Here is a 19,771-nt window from a genome sequence, read left to right as displayed (position 1 = left end):
CCGCGTGTCCATGGGTCCTGGCCGCAGCCAGCTCTGAAGACGGGCATCCAGCGTCCAGAGACCACCAGGGCAACTCGCCAAACATCCCCTTTGGATCTTTGCGGGCACCCAGCTCCCTTCCTCTCTCCCGCCTCCGCCTGCACTGTGGTGATGGTGCACTGGGGTTCAGGGGGTCTGCGTCAGCTCTAGGCCAGTGGGAACACTCAGATCGTCCAGGCCATTGGGGGATGGGCAACGAGAGCCCCGGGCGCCCAAGATGGGCGGCAGGCAGAATTGTGATCCTTGCCCGCCATCTGGCGGCCGTTATGGGAACTGCCACCGAGGCTTCTCGCGCCCAGGGTAGCCATTGGAAGCGTGGATGGTCGCTTTTCCCGATAAGCACCGCGACGCAAGCTCGCGGCTGCAGGAAATGGCGAAGCGCGCAGGCGCAGAGGCGCCGGACGTAAACGCGCAACCTCACGGGGCACAGACACGCAGGCGCACGCAGGATGGCCTCAGGCTCGAGAAAATGTCTCTGGAATCTGGTGCTTTCTACCCTGGTGAATGCACTGCTCACCAAGGGTTCTGGGGGAGCCGCAGACCCCGAGTCAGCCTCTGGGCAGGAAGGGGCTATCGCTGGGCCCCTGTCTGCAGCCTCCTACTGACATCCCCGCACCTTGCCTTCTGCCTGCTACCAGAACACAGGACTAGTGCGGGGGAGTGAGACAGGGAGAGGGGTGCCTGTGGCTCTCAGCTGGCCACCCTGCCCTGCACTCAAAGTGGAGAACAGTGCTGCCAGCCTTTCCCCGCCTCTAAGGAAAGGGGGTTGTGGAATTCCTGCTGGCCCACCCTCCTGTCCTCGGACATCACACCACCCCCCCACCACCACCACCCCCGTCCCTGGGTGCCCAGAGCCGGGCTGGCCGCTGTTGGCCAGCAGGGGTAGACCAATCTCAGGAAGGTGGGCAAACATCCGTGCCCTGGAATCCTGCACCACACTCCTAACAGTGGCCATGATCTCACACCAGGACCTTTCTGTGGCTGGCTGGTCCTTGGGATGGCACACGTGACCTCTCTGAACCATCTGGGTGCCTGGAGTCCCCATGGAGCTGCCAGGGATCCTGGAGCCTGGCGTCCTACCAACTGACCCTACCCTCCCCCCACATCTAACCCACTCATTCCTGGGGGCTCCCTGAGATTATTGGGGACTTAACCAGCCACAGTACCTGCCCACAAATCCCTGTCGCCAAGCTCCGTCCGGCCCAGGGGGCCACACAGACCATCTCGGACCCTGCCAGGACCTCACTGCAGTGCCGAATAGGGGTACCAGGCCACTGTACCCCCACCCCAGGCAGCCCCTCCCCTCCACTATCCAGAGCAGAGACAAGACAGCTGAAACTTTCAGGAAACTTTATTGAAGAGCAGCACTGACTGAAACCATTGAAGACGGGGAATATCACAAAGAACTCCTAACGGCCACAGGTCACGGTCCTGCCCTCCCCTCCTCCCAGGGTTCCTAACGAGGTGCCCGCGCTGCCCCCACACAGTGGCCCTCCCTCCCCCCACACTCTCCCTTCCTGAGGGCCTCACAGGCCGTGTCTTGCCAGGAAGGTGGACACTGGCAATGCCCAATCTCCCCAGGGCAGCTCCTCCCGCTTGGGCCCACATGCCCTATGGTGGGCACAAGTCAGTCACACAGCAGGGCACGCTGCACCAGGCCGAGGATGCAGAATCCCGAGGAAGCACAGGGTGGCCCAGCAGAGCACAGGTCCTGGGGGCCTCCCAAAGCCCCGCTGCAGCCCCGATGCAGATCTTCCTTCCAGAAGTGCCGGGGTGGACGCTGGCCGAGCCCTCATCCATCCCCTCCTTCCCACTGGTTCCTGAGAGTGGGCTGGGGTGTCTCTGGGCCACGGTGGGGGGAACTGCTCAGAGAAGAACACATGCACATCTCCAGGAGACCAAGCAGAACTGAGCCTGAATCTGCACCGGGAAAGCACACACTGAGCTGAGGACCCGGGACCACAGCGGGTAGGGCCTTGGCTGGTGCTAAAGCTCAGGGCATGTGGCAGGGCCCAGTGGTGGCTGACTGGGTAGGTGGGGACACCCGGCCCAGGTTCTTGGGCACCGCAAGGCTCTGCGGGGTGTGGGGGTGTGTGTTGTTGGGGAGGGGAGAGGGGACTGGAGCAGGGAGGGGTTCCTTGAGACCTGGGTCACTAGGGGGCCTACAGGGACACGTCTGGACTTCTCAGGACAGGGATCAGCCTTCCCCAGGGGATACTGAATAGGGGTCCCCTCTAGGGGGGTGGGAGGGGGAGGCCCAGGCACCATGACATGGCCCTTAACATCTCCCAGGCCAGTGTGGGCAACAGCTGTTTGCAGGCACCCCTCACTTAGGCAGGGGCTGCCCACTCAGGGCTGTTTCCAGTTGCAGGCTTTGGGGCTGACCTTGGCATTGGCAACTGGTGAGTGGTACTTCTCCAGGCAAGCCCCAGGTCTCCAGTGACCAAGCTCAAACCTAAGCAGAACAAAAGAACCCTCCCTCCCACCAATGAATTATCCTCCTCCTCTTCCTGCATCCCCCTCCTCCTCTCCCTCCTCCTTCCCCTTTTCCTCCTTTGGAACAAAAGTTTACACACACACCCACTCACACCAAAGCCAGTTGTGGGGTACTGGCCCAGCAGGTACCCAGGGCCCTATCATCTGCTCACAGTCTTTGTTGTCCTTGTCCCTACAGTCCTTCCAGGCTGCAGGGGCTGGGGTGGGGGAAGACGGCTTGTAGGCTGGTGCTGGGTGCCATGGGCCACTGGGTCCTCTGCCCTCAACTTCAGAAAGGTTCCAGGGTGCTGCCTTCCTGGGGACTCCCTAGGGCAGTGTAGATGATTCTGAAGACAGGCTGGATCCTGCGGTCTCCCCACCGGAGCATCTCCCGTCTGCCCCACAGCTCTTCCTTGCCAGCGCTGGCACCTTGTGGCAGAGATAGCCTCCAGAGAGGCTCCTCTAGGCCCCATGTGGCCTGGGGGACCATCAGCATCGTTAACTCGGAGCCTATGGGGTGGGCGTTTGCAGGTGGCCAGAAGCCAGGGCCAATGCCAGAGCCCCTGACTACACCTTCAGTCTCTGCTAAGTTGGGGTCTCTGTCTGAGGCACAGGCACCCCTTTTGCTGCACCTGATGGCCCCCTACTTGGGTCTCCTGCACCTCCCTGAATTGATTTTGGCTTGGTTGGTGGAGCACCTTCCAGCTGGTAGAGGCTGAGGGGGCTGGGCCTGGCTGCCCTGCCCCTCTGTCCCACTCAGGGCTCCCCCTGTTTGTGTGGACTGCCTCTTCCCCCGTTACACTTCTGTTGTCTGCTGGCAGAGGGGGTACCTGGATATGTTGAGCCTATGGTTCCTAGGGCTTGGGGTGGCTCAATGGTCCCAGCCCCTTTCTTGTTCCCCGACTTTTCTGCTGCCAGCTGAGGCCTGGGCTTTGCTGGAGGCTGGTTCTCGGCCCTAGGAAATAATGCCTGGCTGTGGCCTTCCTCCTCAGTGTCACAGCTGGAAGATAGCCACCTGCACTTCAGAAATGGAACGATCCCTTCCTGGATGGTCTGAGTGCTACTCTCAGCAATTGACCCTGCCTGTACCATGACCTGAGGGATCAGGACACTGTCTTCTGATGCCCTGCAGACCCTTTCTGCTGGACCCTGATTCTTCTCGGTCACTGCCATGGGGGCCTCACACTCCTCTTCATCTCAAAGGAGCTTCATTAACTGCAGGAAAGTGGGCACACACTCTCACTGATCCAGTAGCTTGAGCTTGCCCTGGAGGGCAGTGGTCATGGAGGCTTGAGCTAGGATGTGTTTCAGGTGAATCGTGTCTGTGCTTCTCACTGACAAAGGGCTGTGCTGCACAGCTTTCTGAATCAGGGGCTCTAACCGTACCACAAAACAAGAGGTGTTCTCTCTAGACTTCTGGAAGGTCTGGGATAACTTAAACTGTAAGGTTCTGTGGTCCTCTCTAGCCCCAAATATCTGCTTCAGGGCCTCCAGGCACTCTTCCACTGTCATGGAGTCATTGCTGACCCTGAGCACCCACATGATGGACTAGGCAGGGCTGCATAAGCTCTCCAGCAAATGCCGCCACTTCTCAATCTGACACCTGCAATAGCTGCATCATCTCAGTCACTTGCTCTAGCCAGGTTTCAAAGCTCTCTTCACCTGGTCCTGGGAGAGTGTTTCCTGAAAACGTCTTGAGTTTTTGGTACCACAGGCTTTCTTTCAGAGGCTGCAAGACTGGTTGCCTGATTTGAGCCAAGCCCTCTGGCTCTGCCCCCTCAGAGTGAGTGCTGTAGCCCAGGGTTTTGGCCACATCTACCATTCTTCGACTCTCATCTTTTAGGAAGTACTTCAGTCTGTTGATAAATTCCTCACCTGGGCTACGGGATTTCACCACTTCCCAGGTACCTCCCTTTCCTAGGATCCGGCTGGGCACGGTAGCATAGTTGATAGTGTCAGTCAATTCAAGGAAAACTGCCTTAGCCTGGTCTTCCCTTCTGAACATTGTGCCCAGCACCCTGTAGGTGCAGAGGGACTCTAAGCCCCTCCTCAGGGTCTCTTTAATTTCCGCCTCACTACACTCCATGGGGATCCCCACAATTAGCAAGACCTTCCTAGGGTCCAGGTCCATTCCTCTGCACCAATCCTCCAACAGTCACAGCCATTGCTCCCAGTTTCTATGGACTGGTCTAATACTAAGGGCAGTAATCAGCTCACAATGTGACCAGAAGTCAAGGAATTTTGGGTCAATGCCAAGTATGAAGGCCGAATCGTCTCCGTTTTCCACAGCCTATATATGCAAATGGAGTGAGAACAACATTAATGCCCACCCTCCCAACCCCCACCAAAACCCCTCCACTACCCCCTTCCCCTTTCTGGTCACAGGGATTCAGCCCCTGCTTCCCAGGGCTTCCCCAATCATTTGATGGAGGGGTTTCTTTAGGCCCAGCTTCCTCCACCTCATCGTGTCCCTGCTGACCTCCGCTTGCTGTGGGCTCCTCCTCACAGTCCCAGGACTCTGCTGTGTGTCCTGGAGGTGACTGTGGTGAAAAGGCCAGAGGTAGGAGGCGGGGCCTGACAAAGCCTGTGTGTGTGTGTGTGTGTGTGTGTGTGTGTGTGCGCGCGCGCGCGCGCACGCACGCGTGTGTGCATGCCCATGCCCTGGCTCAGGCCTGTGCAGTCCCAGGGCATCTGGTACCCACTTCTCTGGGGCAAAGGTTAGAGGACGAAGAGGTCCAGTTCCCTCCTTCCTCAGAAAATGCCTGACAGATGAGAAAGATGACTGGAGCTCTGCACAAGGCAATGAAACTGATGGGAAGAACTGAAGAGAATGTGTGACAAGCTGTCATATTGCCATGGATACCAAGGACAGCATGGGCCATGGGTTTCCATCACAGAAGGGTGTCATGTGGTAGGTAAGGTTAAGGAGCAACAGGTGATGTCACTGGCCTCTAACCAAAGAAGTATCTTTTGTTGTGGGGAGGGAAGATGGGGGCTGGGCAGCAAGAACCAAGAGCCGAAAACATGAGCCTATGTTTTCCAGCTGTCTGGAAGCTAGAATCAGAGGCAGAAAAGGGACCCAAAAAGGGTCTCCAGTGCCACACTGCAGGAACAGACGACTCCGAGCAGAGGTGTGACCCTACCCTGCAGACCCTGTAAACCTTGGCAGGCAACCCCGCCCCTCCTGCTTTTTGCCAGGGTTACAGAGGCCTCTTCCATCTCACAGCTGTTCACCATGCTGGTTAGGGATCCAGTGGCAGTGCAGATGCTAGAATTCCACCCACAGGCAGCACCAGACCTGCTCTCCAGCGCTTCACACAGGCAGTCCCTGGTGCTGGGGCAGTGGACACTGCTTCATTGGATCTGTTCCAGGCAAGGCCGAGGTTCTGCCTCACAAGCCCCTGCTCAGGCTGTGCCAATTCTGAGTCTACAGAAGTGCTCACAAGCACTCTGGTACAGGTTTACAAGAAACTGCTCAACTGGTATTCAGCGCTAGTGCAATTAAGATTATTGCTGCAGTGCGCGTGCTTATGTGTCCGACTCTTGTGACCCCATGGACCATAGCCCATCAGGCTCCTCTGCCTATGGGATTTTTCAAGCAAGGATACCGGAGTGGGTTGCCATTTCCTCCTCCAGGGAGTCTTCCCAACCAAGGGATTGAACCCACGTCTGCCTGCATCTCTGGCAGATTCTTTACCGGCTAAGCCATCGGGAAGCCCTCAATTATTATTACTCCGCCCTCAATTCCAGCCCTCTTTTAAACCTTAATCTGCCTGCAATGCGGGAGACCTGGGTTCATTCCCTGGGTTGGGAAGATCCTCTGGAGAAGAGAACGGCTACCCACTCCAGTATTCTGGCCTGGAGAATTCCATGGACTGTATAGTCCGTGGGGGTCGCAAAAAGTCGGACACGACTGAGCGACTTCCAGTCCCTCACTGGCCCTTAAACCTTGCCCCCGCTGCCAAGTCCCACCTCCACCGAAGCGCAACCAACGCCTTAAGTCCCACCCCTGACGCTGAGCCTCCCGGCACGTTTGACCCAGGTCGCCACCAAGGCCCACCCCATCCAAGTCCCACCTCCAATGAGGCCCCACCCTCAACTGAGCTCAGCCCCTAATGCCAATCCCCACCCCGTTGGAAGTTCAATCTCTGCCCCCATGAAGGCCCACCCCTTCCCGTGACCCAACCCCCACTCAAGTCCCATCCCTAATGAAACCTTGCCACTACTTAAGCCTGATGTCTACCCCCACTCAAGCCATGTCCCACCTCTTCCCAAGCACAATGCCTGTCTTAAGCCCTGACCTCACTCAAATCCAACTACTGTCCCAAAGCCTCCGCCTTCATTTCCCTGTGGCCCCCACCCTCACCTAGGCCCACCTTCCTAAATCCCTCCACCCGTTTACACACTCTCTACCTCAAACACCCCTCATTCCAGAGCAGGAATACGTCTGATCAATGGAAGTTGGTAGAGGCCAGGAGAGAAAGGGCTGAAGCCACTTTCCCCTCCAGGGTAAGGCCCAGAGCTCCCAGTCCTGATTGCAATGGCTGTGAGCAGGGTTAGGTGTGCAAGAGGTTCCTTTGCAATTCCGAGGCTGGTCACAATGTCTGGAAATGGCACGGTACTGGTGCACACCATGCCTGATCGGCACGGTACTGGTGCGTGCCAGGCCTGATAAACGGCATGGTCCTGGTGCATCTGGCCTGATATAGTGGGATCCCACTTCCAGGGGAGCTTGATAAAAGTGCAAGCTGTGATTCAGGAGGACTGGAGTGGGACTGAAATTCTGTGTTTCTCCTTTCTAGAAAGCTGGGTGATTACTGAGCAAGATACTTACAGAATCCCTTTTGAGTGCAGGTATTTCCTTTGTCTGAGAAGGGGAACACAGACCTAAATATGCCTGACTTCACTAGAAAGTACTATTGAAAGCATGTTAAATCAATCTCCTTCCCATGCCAAGAAAAAGTGGTTACCTGCTGGTGTCAGAAAGTCACAGAACCCAAGTGGGGCATTTTACCTGAGGGCTCTCATAACACAAGTCCACTGTGGCTCTGTGAAGCCCCCACTCAGCCATATGGCATTACAGGTATGATAGGTGTCACAAAAGGTGATACCATGGGAAGAGGTGCTCTGATTGCCATCACAGAGAACAGTGGAGGTTAAGAAACATGTCTGAAAACACATTATATTGGTTTCAAGTGTATAACATAACGATATTTGTATATGTTGCAAAATTATCACCATTATAAGTCTAGTTAAAATTTATCAATGCACATAGTTTTTTTTCTTACAATGAGAATTTTTAAAAATCTACCCTCTCAGCAACTTTCAAAAATACACAGTACAGTACAGGTTTATTAACTATAGTCTCCATCTTGTACATTACATCCCCAGGACTTATTTATCTTACATTTATGTTTATGTGTGTGTATGTGTATATAATATGTCCTACCCTGATGGTATTACCGAATTAGATTATGAAAGCCCTTCAAGGAGCTCTGTTATGATTGGTTTAGAGATAATTAACTGTTTTTTATGAATTGAACACTCTTAAAGTTCTCAGGAATTAATGAAAGTGAATTTACTCTCACACAACTTTATTTTAGCAGTAATTATGTTTTATATATATTATGTCAGCCTTAGTTTCCAAGATCTTTTGCTAACTTAAAACTTGATACTTATACTAAGATAACTATACAAGATGTGCAGGATGTGTTTTTCTTAAGGAAAAAGAATAATTTTTTCCTAAAGTAAAATTACTGGTTGTTCAAGAATGAAAAAGATGAAAGGGCAGGACAAAACATGAATGGATATGCTTCTCAGAAAAAGGATTTTGTTTCTTGTGGTCAAAGCTGCCTAGAGATCAATGGGTTTGTATATAATATTTTAAAAACTGAGCTATGATATCAAATAGTACACTGATGCAAAACTAGAATTTTTTTTTGTTTGTGTGTTTTATTTATTTTTATTATTTTATTTTATTTTCTCTGTTAAACAGGAAACATTTCCTTAGATTATTGGTACTAAAATTACTAAGGCTGTAAAATGTTTTTCTTTAATTTTTGAATCATCTGCCTAGAAAGCAAAGATTCTTATCAGAATAATTTTCTTTGCTTTATGTTGACTTTATCATGGCCTTCAGTCAAACCTCGTCAATTTTGAAAGAACTAAGGTTCTTTATAATTGCATTTCATTCAATATGTACTTTCAAAATATTTTGTCACTTTGGTTAAATAGACAAGTAGTGTTTGTTATGGACCTATGATCTTATTTAACCCAGTGTTCAAATTTCCTGACACCTCTTTTATTTTACTTTCCCCACACTCAAATCCTAAGTGATATATCCCTTGTTTATTCCCCCCACCATGCCAGAAGGCTTCTGGGATCTGATTTCCCTGACTAGGGATTGAACCTGGACCCTTGGCAGTGAAAGCACCGAGTCGTAACCACTGGACAACCAAGGAATTCCCTTGAGTGATATAGTCTTTATTCTGAAACCCTATTTGAGTTTTCCTAGAGAGACCCTGGAAAATCACAAAGGATCTTTCACCTTGTAAAAATTTTATTTGATATATTGAATTTCATGGGAGGCTTTGTCAAATCACAAGAGATGCCTAACCTTCCCTAGGTTCCATTTGTGTGGACAAAATGTTATTGAAATGAATGTTTCAAAAACAGTATGAATTTCCTGGAGGTTTGTCAATGCCCTTACTGTTTATGATATGCCCTGGTGCTGCTTTGCCTGATATTAAACTGTTTAAATTCATGCAAAGATGGGCACGATAAGGGAACAGAAACAGCAAGGAGCTAATAGAAGCAGAAGATATTAAGAAGAGGTGGCAAGAATACACAGAACTATACAAAAAAGGTCTTAATGATCCACATAACCACGATGGTGTGATCACTCACCAGGAGCCTGACATCCTGGAGTGTGAAGTAAGGTGGGCCTTAGGAAGCATTACTACATACAAAACTAGTGGAAGTGATGGAATTCCAGCTGAGCTGTTTAAAATCCTAAAGGATTATGCTGTTAAAGTGCTACACTCAATTTGCCAGCAAATTTGGAAAATTCAGCAGTGGCCACAGGAAAAGGTCAGTTTTCATTCTAATCCCAAAGAAAGGTAATGCCAACAAATGTTCAAACTTCCATACAATTGTGCTTATTTCACCAGCAAGGTAATGCTCAAAATCCTTTAAGCTAGGCTTCAGCAGTACATGAACCAAGAATTTCCAGATATACAAGATGGATTTAGAAAAGGCAGAGGAATCAGAGGTCAAACTGCCAATATCCATTGGGTCATAGAGAAATGACGAAAATTAAAACACACACACACACACACACACACACACACATCTACTTCTGCTTCATTAACTACACTAAAGACTTTGACTGTGGATCACAACAAACTGTGGAAAATTCTTCAGGTGATGGGAATGGCAGGCCACCTTACATGCCTCCTGAGAAACCTATATGCAGGTCAAGAAGCAATAGTTAGAACTGGACGTGGAATAATGGACTGGTTCCAAATTAGAAAAGGAATATGTCAAGGCTGTATATTGTCACCCTGATTATTTAACTTATATGCAGAATACATCATGCAAAATGCCAAGGTGGATGAGTCACAAGCTGGAATCAAGATTACCAGGAGAAATATCAATAACCCTAGGTATGCAAATGATACCACTCAAATGGCAGAAAGCAAATAGAACTTAAAGGACCTCTTGTTGAAGGTGAAAGAGGAGAGTGAAAAACCTGGCTTAAAATTCAGCATTCAGAAAACTAAGATTATGGCATCCAGTTCCATCACTTCATGGCAAATAGAAGGGGAAAAATGAGAAACTGTGATTTTATTTTCTAGGGCTCCAAAATCACTGTGGATGGTGACTGCAGCCATGAAATTAAAAGACACTTGTTCCTTGGAAGGAAAGCTATGATAAACCTAGACAACATATTAAAAAGCAGAGATATCACTTTGCTGACAAAGGTCCATATAGTTAAAGCTATGGTTTTTCTGGTCTTCCCTGTAGCTCAAACAGTAAAGAGTCTGCTTGCAACACAGGAGACCTGGGTTTGATTCCTGGATTGGGAAGATCCTCTGGAGAAGGGAATGGCAATCCACTCCTGTATTCTTGCCTGGAGAATCCCATAGACAGAGGAGCCTGGCAGGCTACAGTCTGTGGGATCACAAAGAGTCGGACACGACTGAGTGACTAACACTATTACTACTATGGTTTTTCCAGTAGTCATGTACAGATGTGAGAGCTGGACCATAGAGAAGGCCGAGCACCAAAGAATTGATGCTTTCAAACTGTGGTGCTGAAGAAGCCTCTTGAGAGTCCCTTGGACTGCAAGATCAAATCAGTCAATCCTAAAGGAAATCAACCCTGAATATTCATTGGAAGGACTGATGCTGAAGCTGAAGCTTCAATACTTTGGCCACCTGATGCAAAGAGCCGACTGATTGGAAAGGACTGTTATGCTGGGAAAGATTGAGGGCAGTAGAAGAAGGGGACAACAGAGAATGAGACGGTTGGATGGCATCACCAACTCAATGGACATGAGTTTGAGCAAACTACGGGAGATAGTGAAGGACAGGGCAGTCTGGCATGCTGCAGTTCATGGGGTTTCAAGAGTCAGACACGACTTAGGATTGAACAACAACGAACAGTGTAGTGTTAGCAATCGTAATTCTAGTTATCTTTTTAAATGTTGCACGCCACAGAAACAACCAAATTTCCTTGTCAGTTGCATTATTTTTGTGTTGAACTCTCATCAGATCTTTAACTATGGCATTTTAAATCTTTTGTCTTGCACTTATGCTTCCCCAAAAACGCTTGCAATCACCTACAGGGCACAATGCTTTCTCTTCAAGAAAAAGGGACTGTCTCAGACCCTCAGGAAAAGAACTTTGCCAAATGTTCTGAGGCACAAGTTTCTGATGCCATTACTTAAATAACTTTGAAATCCTATCACTGCAGTGAGCCAGAGTTTTCAGAACTCTAGGGTATAAGCTGATAGGTTCATGAGGCTGCTAACCCAAGACTGAGCAGAATGAGAATTAATTACATAGGACTTAACTAACTGATGAAGGATGATTATGGGTTTTGTTTGGAACATTGCTGATGCTTTCATGCTCTATATTCTGGATAAAAGAAACTCTTTCTCATTTATCTTAAGATATCTGTAACTCTTAACAATATAGTGGGCACCCAGAGGAGCAGGTCAGCAGACAGGAGTTCCTGGGCAGTGGGGGATGGGATGAGGAGGGAACACAGGGGGCATTCATGAGTGGGGCTGAGTTCAGAGGATGTTCAGAGAAAAAAGAATCCTGCAGATGTCATTAGGTGATGGGTCTGGCACAGAAGGTGCTCCTTGGGCTACAGCACTGTGCAGAAGGGGTTTGGTGTGTACAATGTGGAAGGCCTGGTGCGGGGTTTTTCATAGGACAGGTGACATGATGCAGAAGCCACTCACAGGCAGGGTATACAGCGCAGAGGAAGGCTGCGTGGAGACAGTATTAACAGGGTAGCCCATCAGAAAAGCAGTGCCACTCTTCCCTAAGCAGGAAGGGTTGAGAATAGGAAATCAGTGGCTTTCACAACCAGTAGAAGGGTTGGAGCAGTGAAGGGGAGGGAGGCTGCTGCTGATACACTAGGGAAAAGCCCCTAGTGATTTCAGCTGCAGGCAGAACTGTCATGGATGATTCTCAGGAGGTGTCCCAGAAGTCACTGGGAAAGAAACCAGGTATAACCTCTTTTTGACACTCCTTAATGCCCAGTGCTGCTGCCAGGGAATAAGGGCTTCTTCTTCTCTCAAAGTACTCTAGTAGCTGGATAATCAAACCTGGAGGCACTTTGATAAGGGATTCTAGAACATGTAGTTCCTAGGACTATCCCATATATTGAGTAGAAATTGTACAAAGGGGCAGAGATGTGGTCTAGTTGCTAACAGCCGATCCAACACGGTCCAACTCTTTGACCACTCATCATCCATAATACTTCTCTCTCCATGATTTTCCTTCAAATGGTAACAGTAGCAACACCATGCTTCTGCTTAGCATGATGCAACCATTCCTCATACAGGTGAATGCACCTCTGTCTTCTCCAGGAAGGCGGGATGGCAAAAGTCCCATTAGATACACTCTCATTCTCTGGGGGATGTCTGTTTCTTCTCTAGTTCTGCCATAATTACACTTTGATATACTGTACTCTATAGGTTATAGGTTATTAAGTACCACCCACACAATTCAAATACAGCATTTGGAAATGGGAGAAATAAAAATTAATGGGCATGAGATTCAACCATGTAATAACAAAGCAAGATAAAGTATGTGTAGCTTCTATAGTTATTTTGGCAACTGGCCATGAGGTCATACTCAGTATTTATAACTTCCTTCTTCCAGTAGCACTCCAATTCCCTATGACCTCATCTAGCTGATTGTGGTTGTTTATGTGGAAGTAAGATACAAATCTTTATTCCTAACCAATCTGATCTCTTACTGGTCCTGCGTGAGTCATTATAACCATCCATTACCTTATATTATTGGATATGGGAACACTAAGAGACACTTTCATTTTTTTCTCTTAGGTTCCAGATATGGTCCTTCTTGCCTCCACGGTGTAGTAGTAACTCCATTCCCCCTCAATAATCAGGAGCAGTCAGCCAGCAGGTAAAAACACCTGTCTTGTTGATTCAGTGCCAAGAGGGGTCCCAAATGACCGGGTGGCAATCTCCACTTCAAATTCAATATAACCACTGTTGGGTCTCCTGGTGGAAGATTTCCTCCACTGGGAAATTCATGGGGGAAAGATATTGTGCAGAAAAACAGGACAAGAGGAATGTGTTTTGTGGAAATTCACAGGTGGAATACATTCCTAAGTAGAGTCCCCCAGAGGACCCCATGTGGGGTGTATGGGTTGAGGGCCCTCATAGGTGTGGATCTGTAGAGGGGAAGGAGGAATAGTGGAGGCTGAGTATGGTGATCAACTGGCTTGCTGGGAACCAGCTCTGCTAAGTCATTTTTCAAAATAACACTACCCTATTTGGGTGGAGTGTGGGTGTTCGTATCACATACTATCACCAATAGATTCCTAGAAATATCTGGTTAGGAGCTATTGTTATAGTTCTTGTCCATTGAATTGGTTAAGCATCTTCTTCATTTCCCAATGGTACTCATGTAGCCAAGATGGTGGCTGAAGGTGCAGTGAGAATGTAGCTACAGGAATACTAGTTCAATATCAACTGAATACTGGGTCCCAACATCCCTACTCAGTAGTGGAAGGATTTCTCTGACATGTCTTCTATCTTTGGGCTGATTTCCTGATCAACCCTTTTTGGCCCCAGGTGGGATCAAGACATAGATGGCATGTAAATTATATTTTCGGGTACAAAACCTGGAAGCATGGATCACCTGATACACAGAATGGCTGTTCAACAGGATTCTGACAGCCTGGGCCACTAGCCCTAATGAACAAGATGAAAAGTCTTTCCTGTTGGTACACATCTGGAGGAATGGGTTGGGATGTGTGGTTGAGGGGGCACCTTTGAGGAGGGTGTTGGAGAGATGTCTATTCAGAATTACTGCCAGAGTTGATGGGAACAGGAGTGCTAAATGGGAAGAGTTGACAGAGGAAGAATCCAATAAGCATATTTACGTATTTTAGGAGCTAGCATACAAGAGAGGGATTATAGATTATCAGTGGATGATAGTTAAAGGGAACAGGTTGTAACTCAACTGAGGAATGCATTTCCAGAGACAGAATGGGCTTGTAAGGGACTGTGCTCCTGGTCATTGCAAGTGCTCAATAAGGATGAAGCAGCCACCTATCAGCAATGAAAGGATGAGCCCAAAAGAATAAAACATTACTCATTAAGATCTGACAGGTCTAAAAAAATCTGACAGGTCTATTGAATAGGAAGGAACTCCAAAAGGGAGGGGGGATATATGTATATGTATAGCTGATTCACTTTGCTGTACAACACAAACTAACACAACACTGTAAAGCAACTACCCTCCAATAAAACTAATTTTTTTTAAAAAAGATCTGACAGGTCTAGAATTGCACACCTCTAGTGCATGTATAGTTTCTAGATAATGCTGGGTTTTTTTTTTAGCTCTTTATATTTGGTATTTCTTAAAAGTATTTATTTGATTTTGTAAAGAGAATGGCTTCAAATAATAGGAGAAAATTAATCACACAGCCAAATGCACCAAGTTATTACATTTAAAAGAAGGAAACCTTAACATTTACACATGAAGTATCTCACCATTTATTATGTTTGTGTACGTTACTGTGAGTCAAGCAAGTATGATTAAAAATTCTAGGCAACTAAAAAGAAGCAAAGTGTAATGCAACCACCTCTCTTCCTTAAGTCTGCAGAAATGTGAGCCATTTCAACCACGAAAGAGATTTTTTCAGATTAAAATCAGTATCTTGCACACTGGTTCTAAAACTCCCTTAAAGGCAGAGTGTATCTTGAAGGTGGGGAGGCCAGCCTATCTTGGACCTCTTTCCCTTTCACTAATTCATTCAGCATCTATGTGTCAATCCCTACCATGTGCCAAGTCCCAGGCTGAGGGCTAGTCTTGAGGAAAACCAGCTCATATTTTGTGTCAGTACGTGGCATGCTGTGCCAATTTTCCCATCTAGAGCAAATCTGATGCACATCCATGTAAATAAATGGAATGTTCTTCTCTGATCATTTTGCAAGAAGAACAAGTCCACCATCCAATGTGCACAGGGCTCAGAAACTGGACATAGATGGAGAGACATTTTCTAATTAAATCAAGAGAAGGGGTGGTCCCAAAATGGTGGAAGAATAGGACGGGGAGACCACTTTCTCCCCCACAGGCTCATCAAAAAAAAAAAAATGTTGTTTTAATGTGGAGCAACATCCACAAAACAACTTCTGAATGCTAGCGGAGGACACCAGACACTCAGAAAGGCAGCCCAAACTCTTCGAGATCAAGAGAAAAGGCCCTCATTTTTAATCAGAGAAACTGCCAGTTTGTCCTTTTGTGGAACTTACACAGTGAAAGTGAAAGTCGCTCAGCCACATCCTACTCTTTGTGACCCCCATGGACTACACAGTCCATGGAATTCTCTTGGCCAGAATACTAGAGTGGGTAGCCTTTCCCTTGTCCAGGGGATCTTCCCAACCCAGGGATCAAACCCAGGTCTCCCACATTGCAGGCAGATTCTTTACCAGCTGAGCCACAGGGGAAGCTCAAGAATACTGGAGTGTGTGGCCTATCCCTTCTCCAGTGGATCTTCCTGACCCAGGAATTGAACCAGGATCTCCTGCATTGCAGGCAGATTTTTTACCAACTGAGCCACCAGGGAAGCCCAATTTACACAGTAATCTTGGTACCAAAGGTGGAGGAGCCCAGTTGCATGGGCCTACATCTGTCCAGCAGGCCAGTAGGAGTCCCTGTTCCAAGTTCCTGGGGTCTTGGTAGTTGCTGCTAGCTTGGGATCTGTCTGGACTGGAAAATGGGACATCACTGAGGGCCCTGTGCTCAGATCAGCTAGCCCACTGGAGCTTCCCCTGGGTTGACAAGCTCTTCTTTGGGAAGACCCGTGAGTCAAATCTCTTCCCAGCAAAGAGTATTTCAGTTCAGAAGTGTTTTCATGGGAAAGGGGGGTGAGGAGGGCCAGTTTGGCTCTTCTTGTATTTTACCCAGGATGCCCAGAGGAGGAGTGCAATTTCCCACCTGCCTCTCTTTGTAAAAATGTGCCTCAGGGAAGGTCTGAGGGGGGCAGATTCCCCAGGAGGACTAGGTTAACATCCACACAGGCTCAGGACTATGGTTACAGTTACTGGAGAGACACAGCAATGGTTCTGACTGCTTATCTGAGCCTCAATATCCTCTTTTGCAAACTGGGGAGAAGAACACCCTATTCACAAGACTAGAATGGGGATTAATGCCATCACTCTGTTATAATGCCTGCTACGTAGTAAGGCCTTAAGAATGCTAGCTGATTTCCTCCCTTCATAATCTTACTGGAGTCTATACACTCTAAGACCTACTTTAGGGGATCCCTGTATACACTTTAGGGGTTGGAAATTGAGGTCTAAGGTATCAATCAGCTATCAAAATTCAGACACAGGTGTCCATTTGGTCAGTAGCCTCTTCAGAGTTACATCATAGAGAATTTAAACCTAATGTGTAAACTTTCTAATACATGCCCACATGCCTGCGGGGAAGAACTCAGCTATACTGAAAGGTAGGTAGGAGGAGGTAACTAAAATCTGCTATGTAACTCAATTGAAAGCAACAAACTAGTTGTAAAAGGATATGGAGAGTCCAAAAATATATATGCTAAATAGACAAGTTAAACATTCACCTATGTCGATCCCTAGCATTCAGTGTCTGCAATTTACCCACCAGGGATCATCGGCATTCTTTAACCTGGCCCCTAAGAAGCTTCAGGGGGGTCTCCTTCTGCTTTCAAGTCCCAAAGGCACACTTAGGCCACCTAAACTCATCAGGAAGCTGACTGGTCTTAGGGAAGTCAAAACGGAATTATGGTTCAACACTCTTTGCTTGAACCTGAAGTAAGATCATGGATGGGAAGTGCTTTTTCAGCTATAAAAAGGTACACACACAAGGGATTATCATAACATCATCAAGATATGCTACTGGATATAAGCAAGTTCAACTTAAGAAGGGCAAAAACATGAACAAATCAGAAGCATGAGGGAGGAAGTGAGGGAAGAAGAGCCAGCAACTTGGGGCAACTGGGAATAGTCAAACTTGTCCAGGAGTCATCACTTTCTTCTCAGCCTGGAGGAAGTAAAAGAAAATAAAGTATCCATGAGATTGGAAACACACACCCAATCCAATGAACAGTCAGAGACTCTTGGGGAGGGCGACTACTCCAGGCATGGGAAGTGATAGTCCAGATCAATGTGTCTTCTGGAGAAAAGGTAGAACAGGCTCGTAGGTGGTGGAGGGCCTGGTTGCTACCCATTCCCATTGCCTTCAAGGGAGATACTCTGTCCTGTGCTTCTAGTTGAACAGGTGCTAAGGAGGATGGGCTGCCAGGATCACCAGGCCCCATGGTGATCAGACACTAGGGTCAATTCCACTGGTTTTTAGCATGCAAACCTGTGTTCAAGCAGAGTTGACAACATGGACCAGAAGCTGCCCAAGCACCAGGACAGCACCATCACTTCCCACACATGCCCACTTATCCTGGCCTTTACCTGCTGCTGGTCCCCAGCTAAATATCTTGTTTTACTGACTATCTTGGCTGTTGAGTCCTGATCTGATGCTCTCTGAGCAATGCTGGAGGCAGCCCAGGGGACTGTGGCAGAGAAGCTGAATCTGAAGTCCTGGGTTGAGGTCCTGGTTGTGCCATCTACAAGCTAAGTGCTTCTCCATGTCCTTTTCCTTTTTAGGTCTTTACTTCCTTGTCCCCAGATGAGCCAATGACCTAGCAGGGCAGCTAGTGGGCTTAGCTGAGCGGCTGCATGGAAGGTGCTCCTTGAGAGGAAGAGACTCGGGCTTCTGCAGCTTGGAAATGTCCATGGGAAAGGTCTTCATCTGTACCACCTAAGACTTCAAAGTGTCACAGGGCATAGGGACACAAGGACTCAGGCCCCCTGAACATAAAGGCTAGGAGAGATAGCAGTGCCTCAGGTCAAGACTCAGGGAGACACTAGGGCACATTTCTTCCCCCTAGTAAATTTCCTGCTGCTTGGCAGCACCCACCTAGAACAGCTTCTCATAGCATTTCCCACAGTGGATGGTATCACAGTGAATGAAGATCTGATCCAGAAGCTCACCCATTGGTTTACTGCAAATCCCACACTGAAAGAGAAAACAAGCTAGCGGTCAACATATAAGTACAGCAATCTAAATGAGTGGAGTGGGCAGGCACCAAGCTGATGTCACATCCTGGACTTTGAAGCAGACAATTTAAAACTGGCATAAACAGAGACAAAGCCCAAACAAAAACAAAAGCAACAGTAAAACAAAAACTAACAGGCAGAATGACCACACAGTCATTAGGAGCCCAGGTTTCAGAATTGGGCCTGAGTTTGAGCCCTAAATCGACTGCTCCTTAGCTGGCTGAGCTTGGGTGAGTTACTGAGGCTCTTTTTCCTCATCTATCAGAGAGCCTTAATTGTGATGTTGAAACTGAAAGGAAGGTGATATGAAGGCGCAATGAAAGGGAAGGTGATTTCAGCAGTCCAGCCCCTCTGGCCTGCCTCTACAAACAACTTCTAAAGGATGAAATGGCTATCCATCTGCTGCAGACCCTCCTGGTATGAGAGGTTAGAGCAGAGGGGCCTGCATACAGTCTCAAACAAGAGGAGACCAAGAATCCCCATGTGTCTGGGACTCCAGCTGTCTCCAGGCACACCCTGGACAAGCCTTCTGCTTCCGGCTGAAAGTAGTGGAGATCAGCTGCTAGGATCCCTAAGTTCCTCTGCTCATTCTCATCCAGCACCTCTCTGACATCTTTCTTCTTCTACCTTTCAGTTCCTGTCTCCTGGCCATTTTTTCACTGTATGAGCCCTCTGTCATTTTAGTTACTGTAGGCCAGGGCTTGAACCTCAACTTAGCCAACTAGTGGTGGTGATGCATTTAGAGGATAACCTCTTCTAACAGAAAAAAAAAAAAAAAAATCAACAGCCCCGACTTGCAACATGCCTCACTCTGTGGAGAACAAGGAGTTTAAAAGTCTGTTATGATGCTGTGGACATTAAGTGTCCTCTCTTTATTCCGAAACATAACAATACAAACTAGTGTTTTAAAATGTTATGTCAATCTAAAAGAAGTAAGATAAACCTCCGATAAAGGACAGTGACAGATGAATTTATACAGATGAACCTGAGCAGTGGAATGGCATTTCCTGGGAGGCTGCAGAGTACAACTTGGACAACATTCACTCTGATATTGGGGCCAGGATTTTGACCTTCAGTTCTGAGCAGCTCTGTGATCTTGTGAAAGTGATATCCTTTCCACCTCTGTGCTCACGGCCCCCAGGGGTGGATCTCAGGCACCCTGCCCACATTCTAGGAATTTCCCAAGAATACCAGGTCTCACTGTTTCGCCACAATTCTAAGTTTCCCTGCCCTGTGTGCAACCCAGTCAGGCAAGTTTAAAATTCCTGCCACTGTGGGCCTCCTCCTCCCATGCCTGCCAGCCTCCTGCTGGCCTCTTCTTTCTCATTCCCTCTGCACGCATGATGGATACCTGTTTAGCCACCTGGAAAATACCCCTGGACACGTCTTCATCTCTGACTC

The 19,771-nt window shown here is 48.2% G+C and overlaps 1 protein-coding gene across 6 annotated transcripts in view; it reads right to left on the bottom strand.

Moving 5' to 3' along the window:
* Positions 1-14,783: 14,783 nt before the first annotated feature.
* Positions 14,784-19,771, bottom strand: part of ZNF185 (zinc finger protein 185 with LIM domain) — a 74,781-nt gene continuing 69,793 nt past the window's right edge. For all 6 annotated transcript variants that reach the window (XM_061136138.1, XM_061136137.1, XM_061136143.1 and 3 more), the window contains 2 exons: positions 18,231-18,329; positions 14,784-17,300 (listed from right to left, as the gene is read on the bottom strand). In XM_061136138.1, coding sequence (XP_060992121.1) covers positions 18,231-18,329 — 99 coding nt within the window. In that variant the 3' untranslated portion in view covers positions 14,784-17,300. The remainder of the gene's footprint in view (positions 17,301-18,230; positions 18,330-19,771) is intronic.

The sequence above is a fragment of the Dama dama genome, chromosome X, assembly GCF_033118175.1.
Source record: "Dama dama isolate Ldn47 chromosome X, ASM3311817v1, whole genome shotgun sequence".
Classification (NCBI taxonomy): domain Eukaryota; kingdom Metazoa; phylum Chordata; class Mammalia; order Artiodactyla; family Cervidae; genus Dama; species Dama dama.
This window is presented reverse-complemented; position numbering and strand designations above follow the sequence as displayed.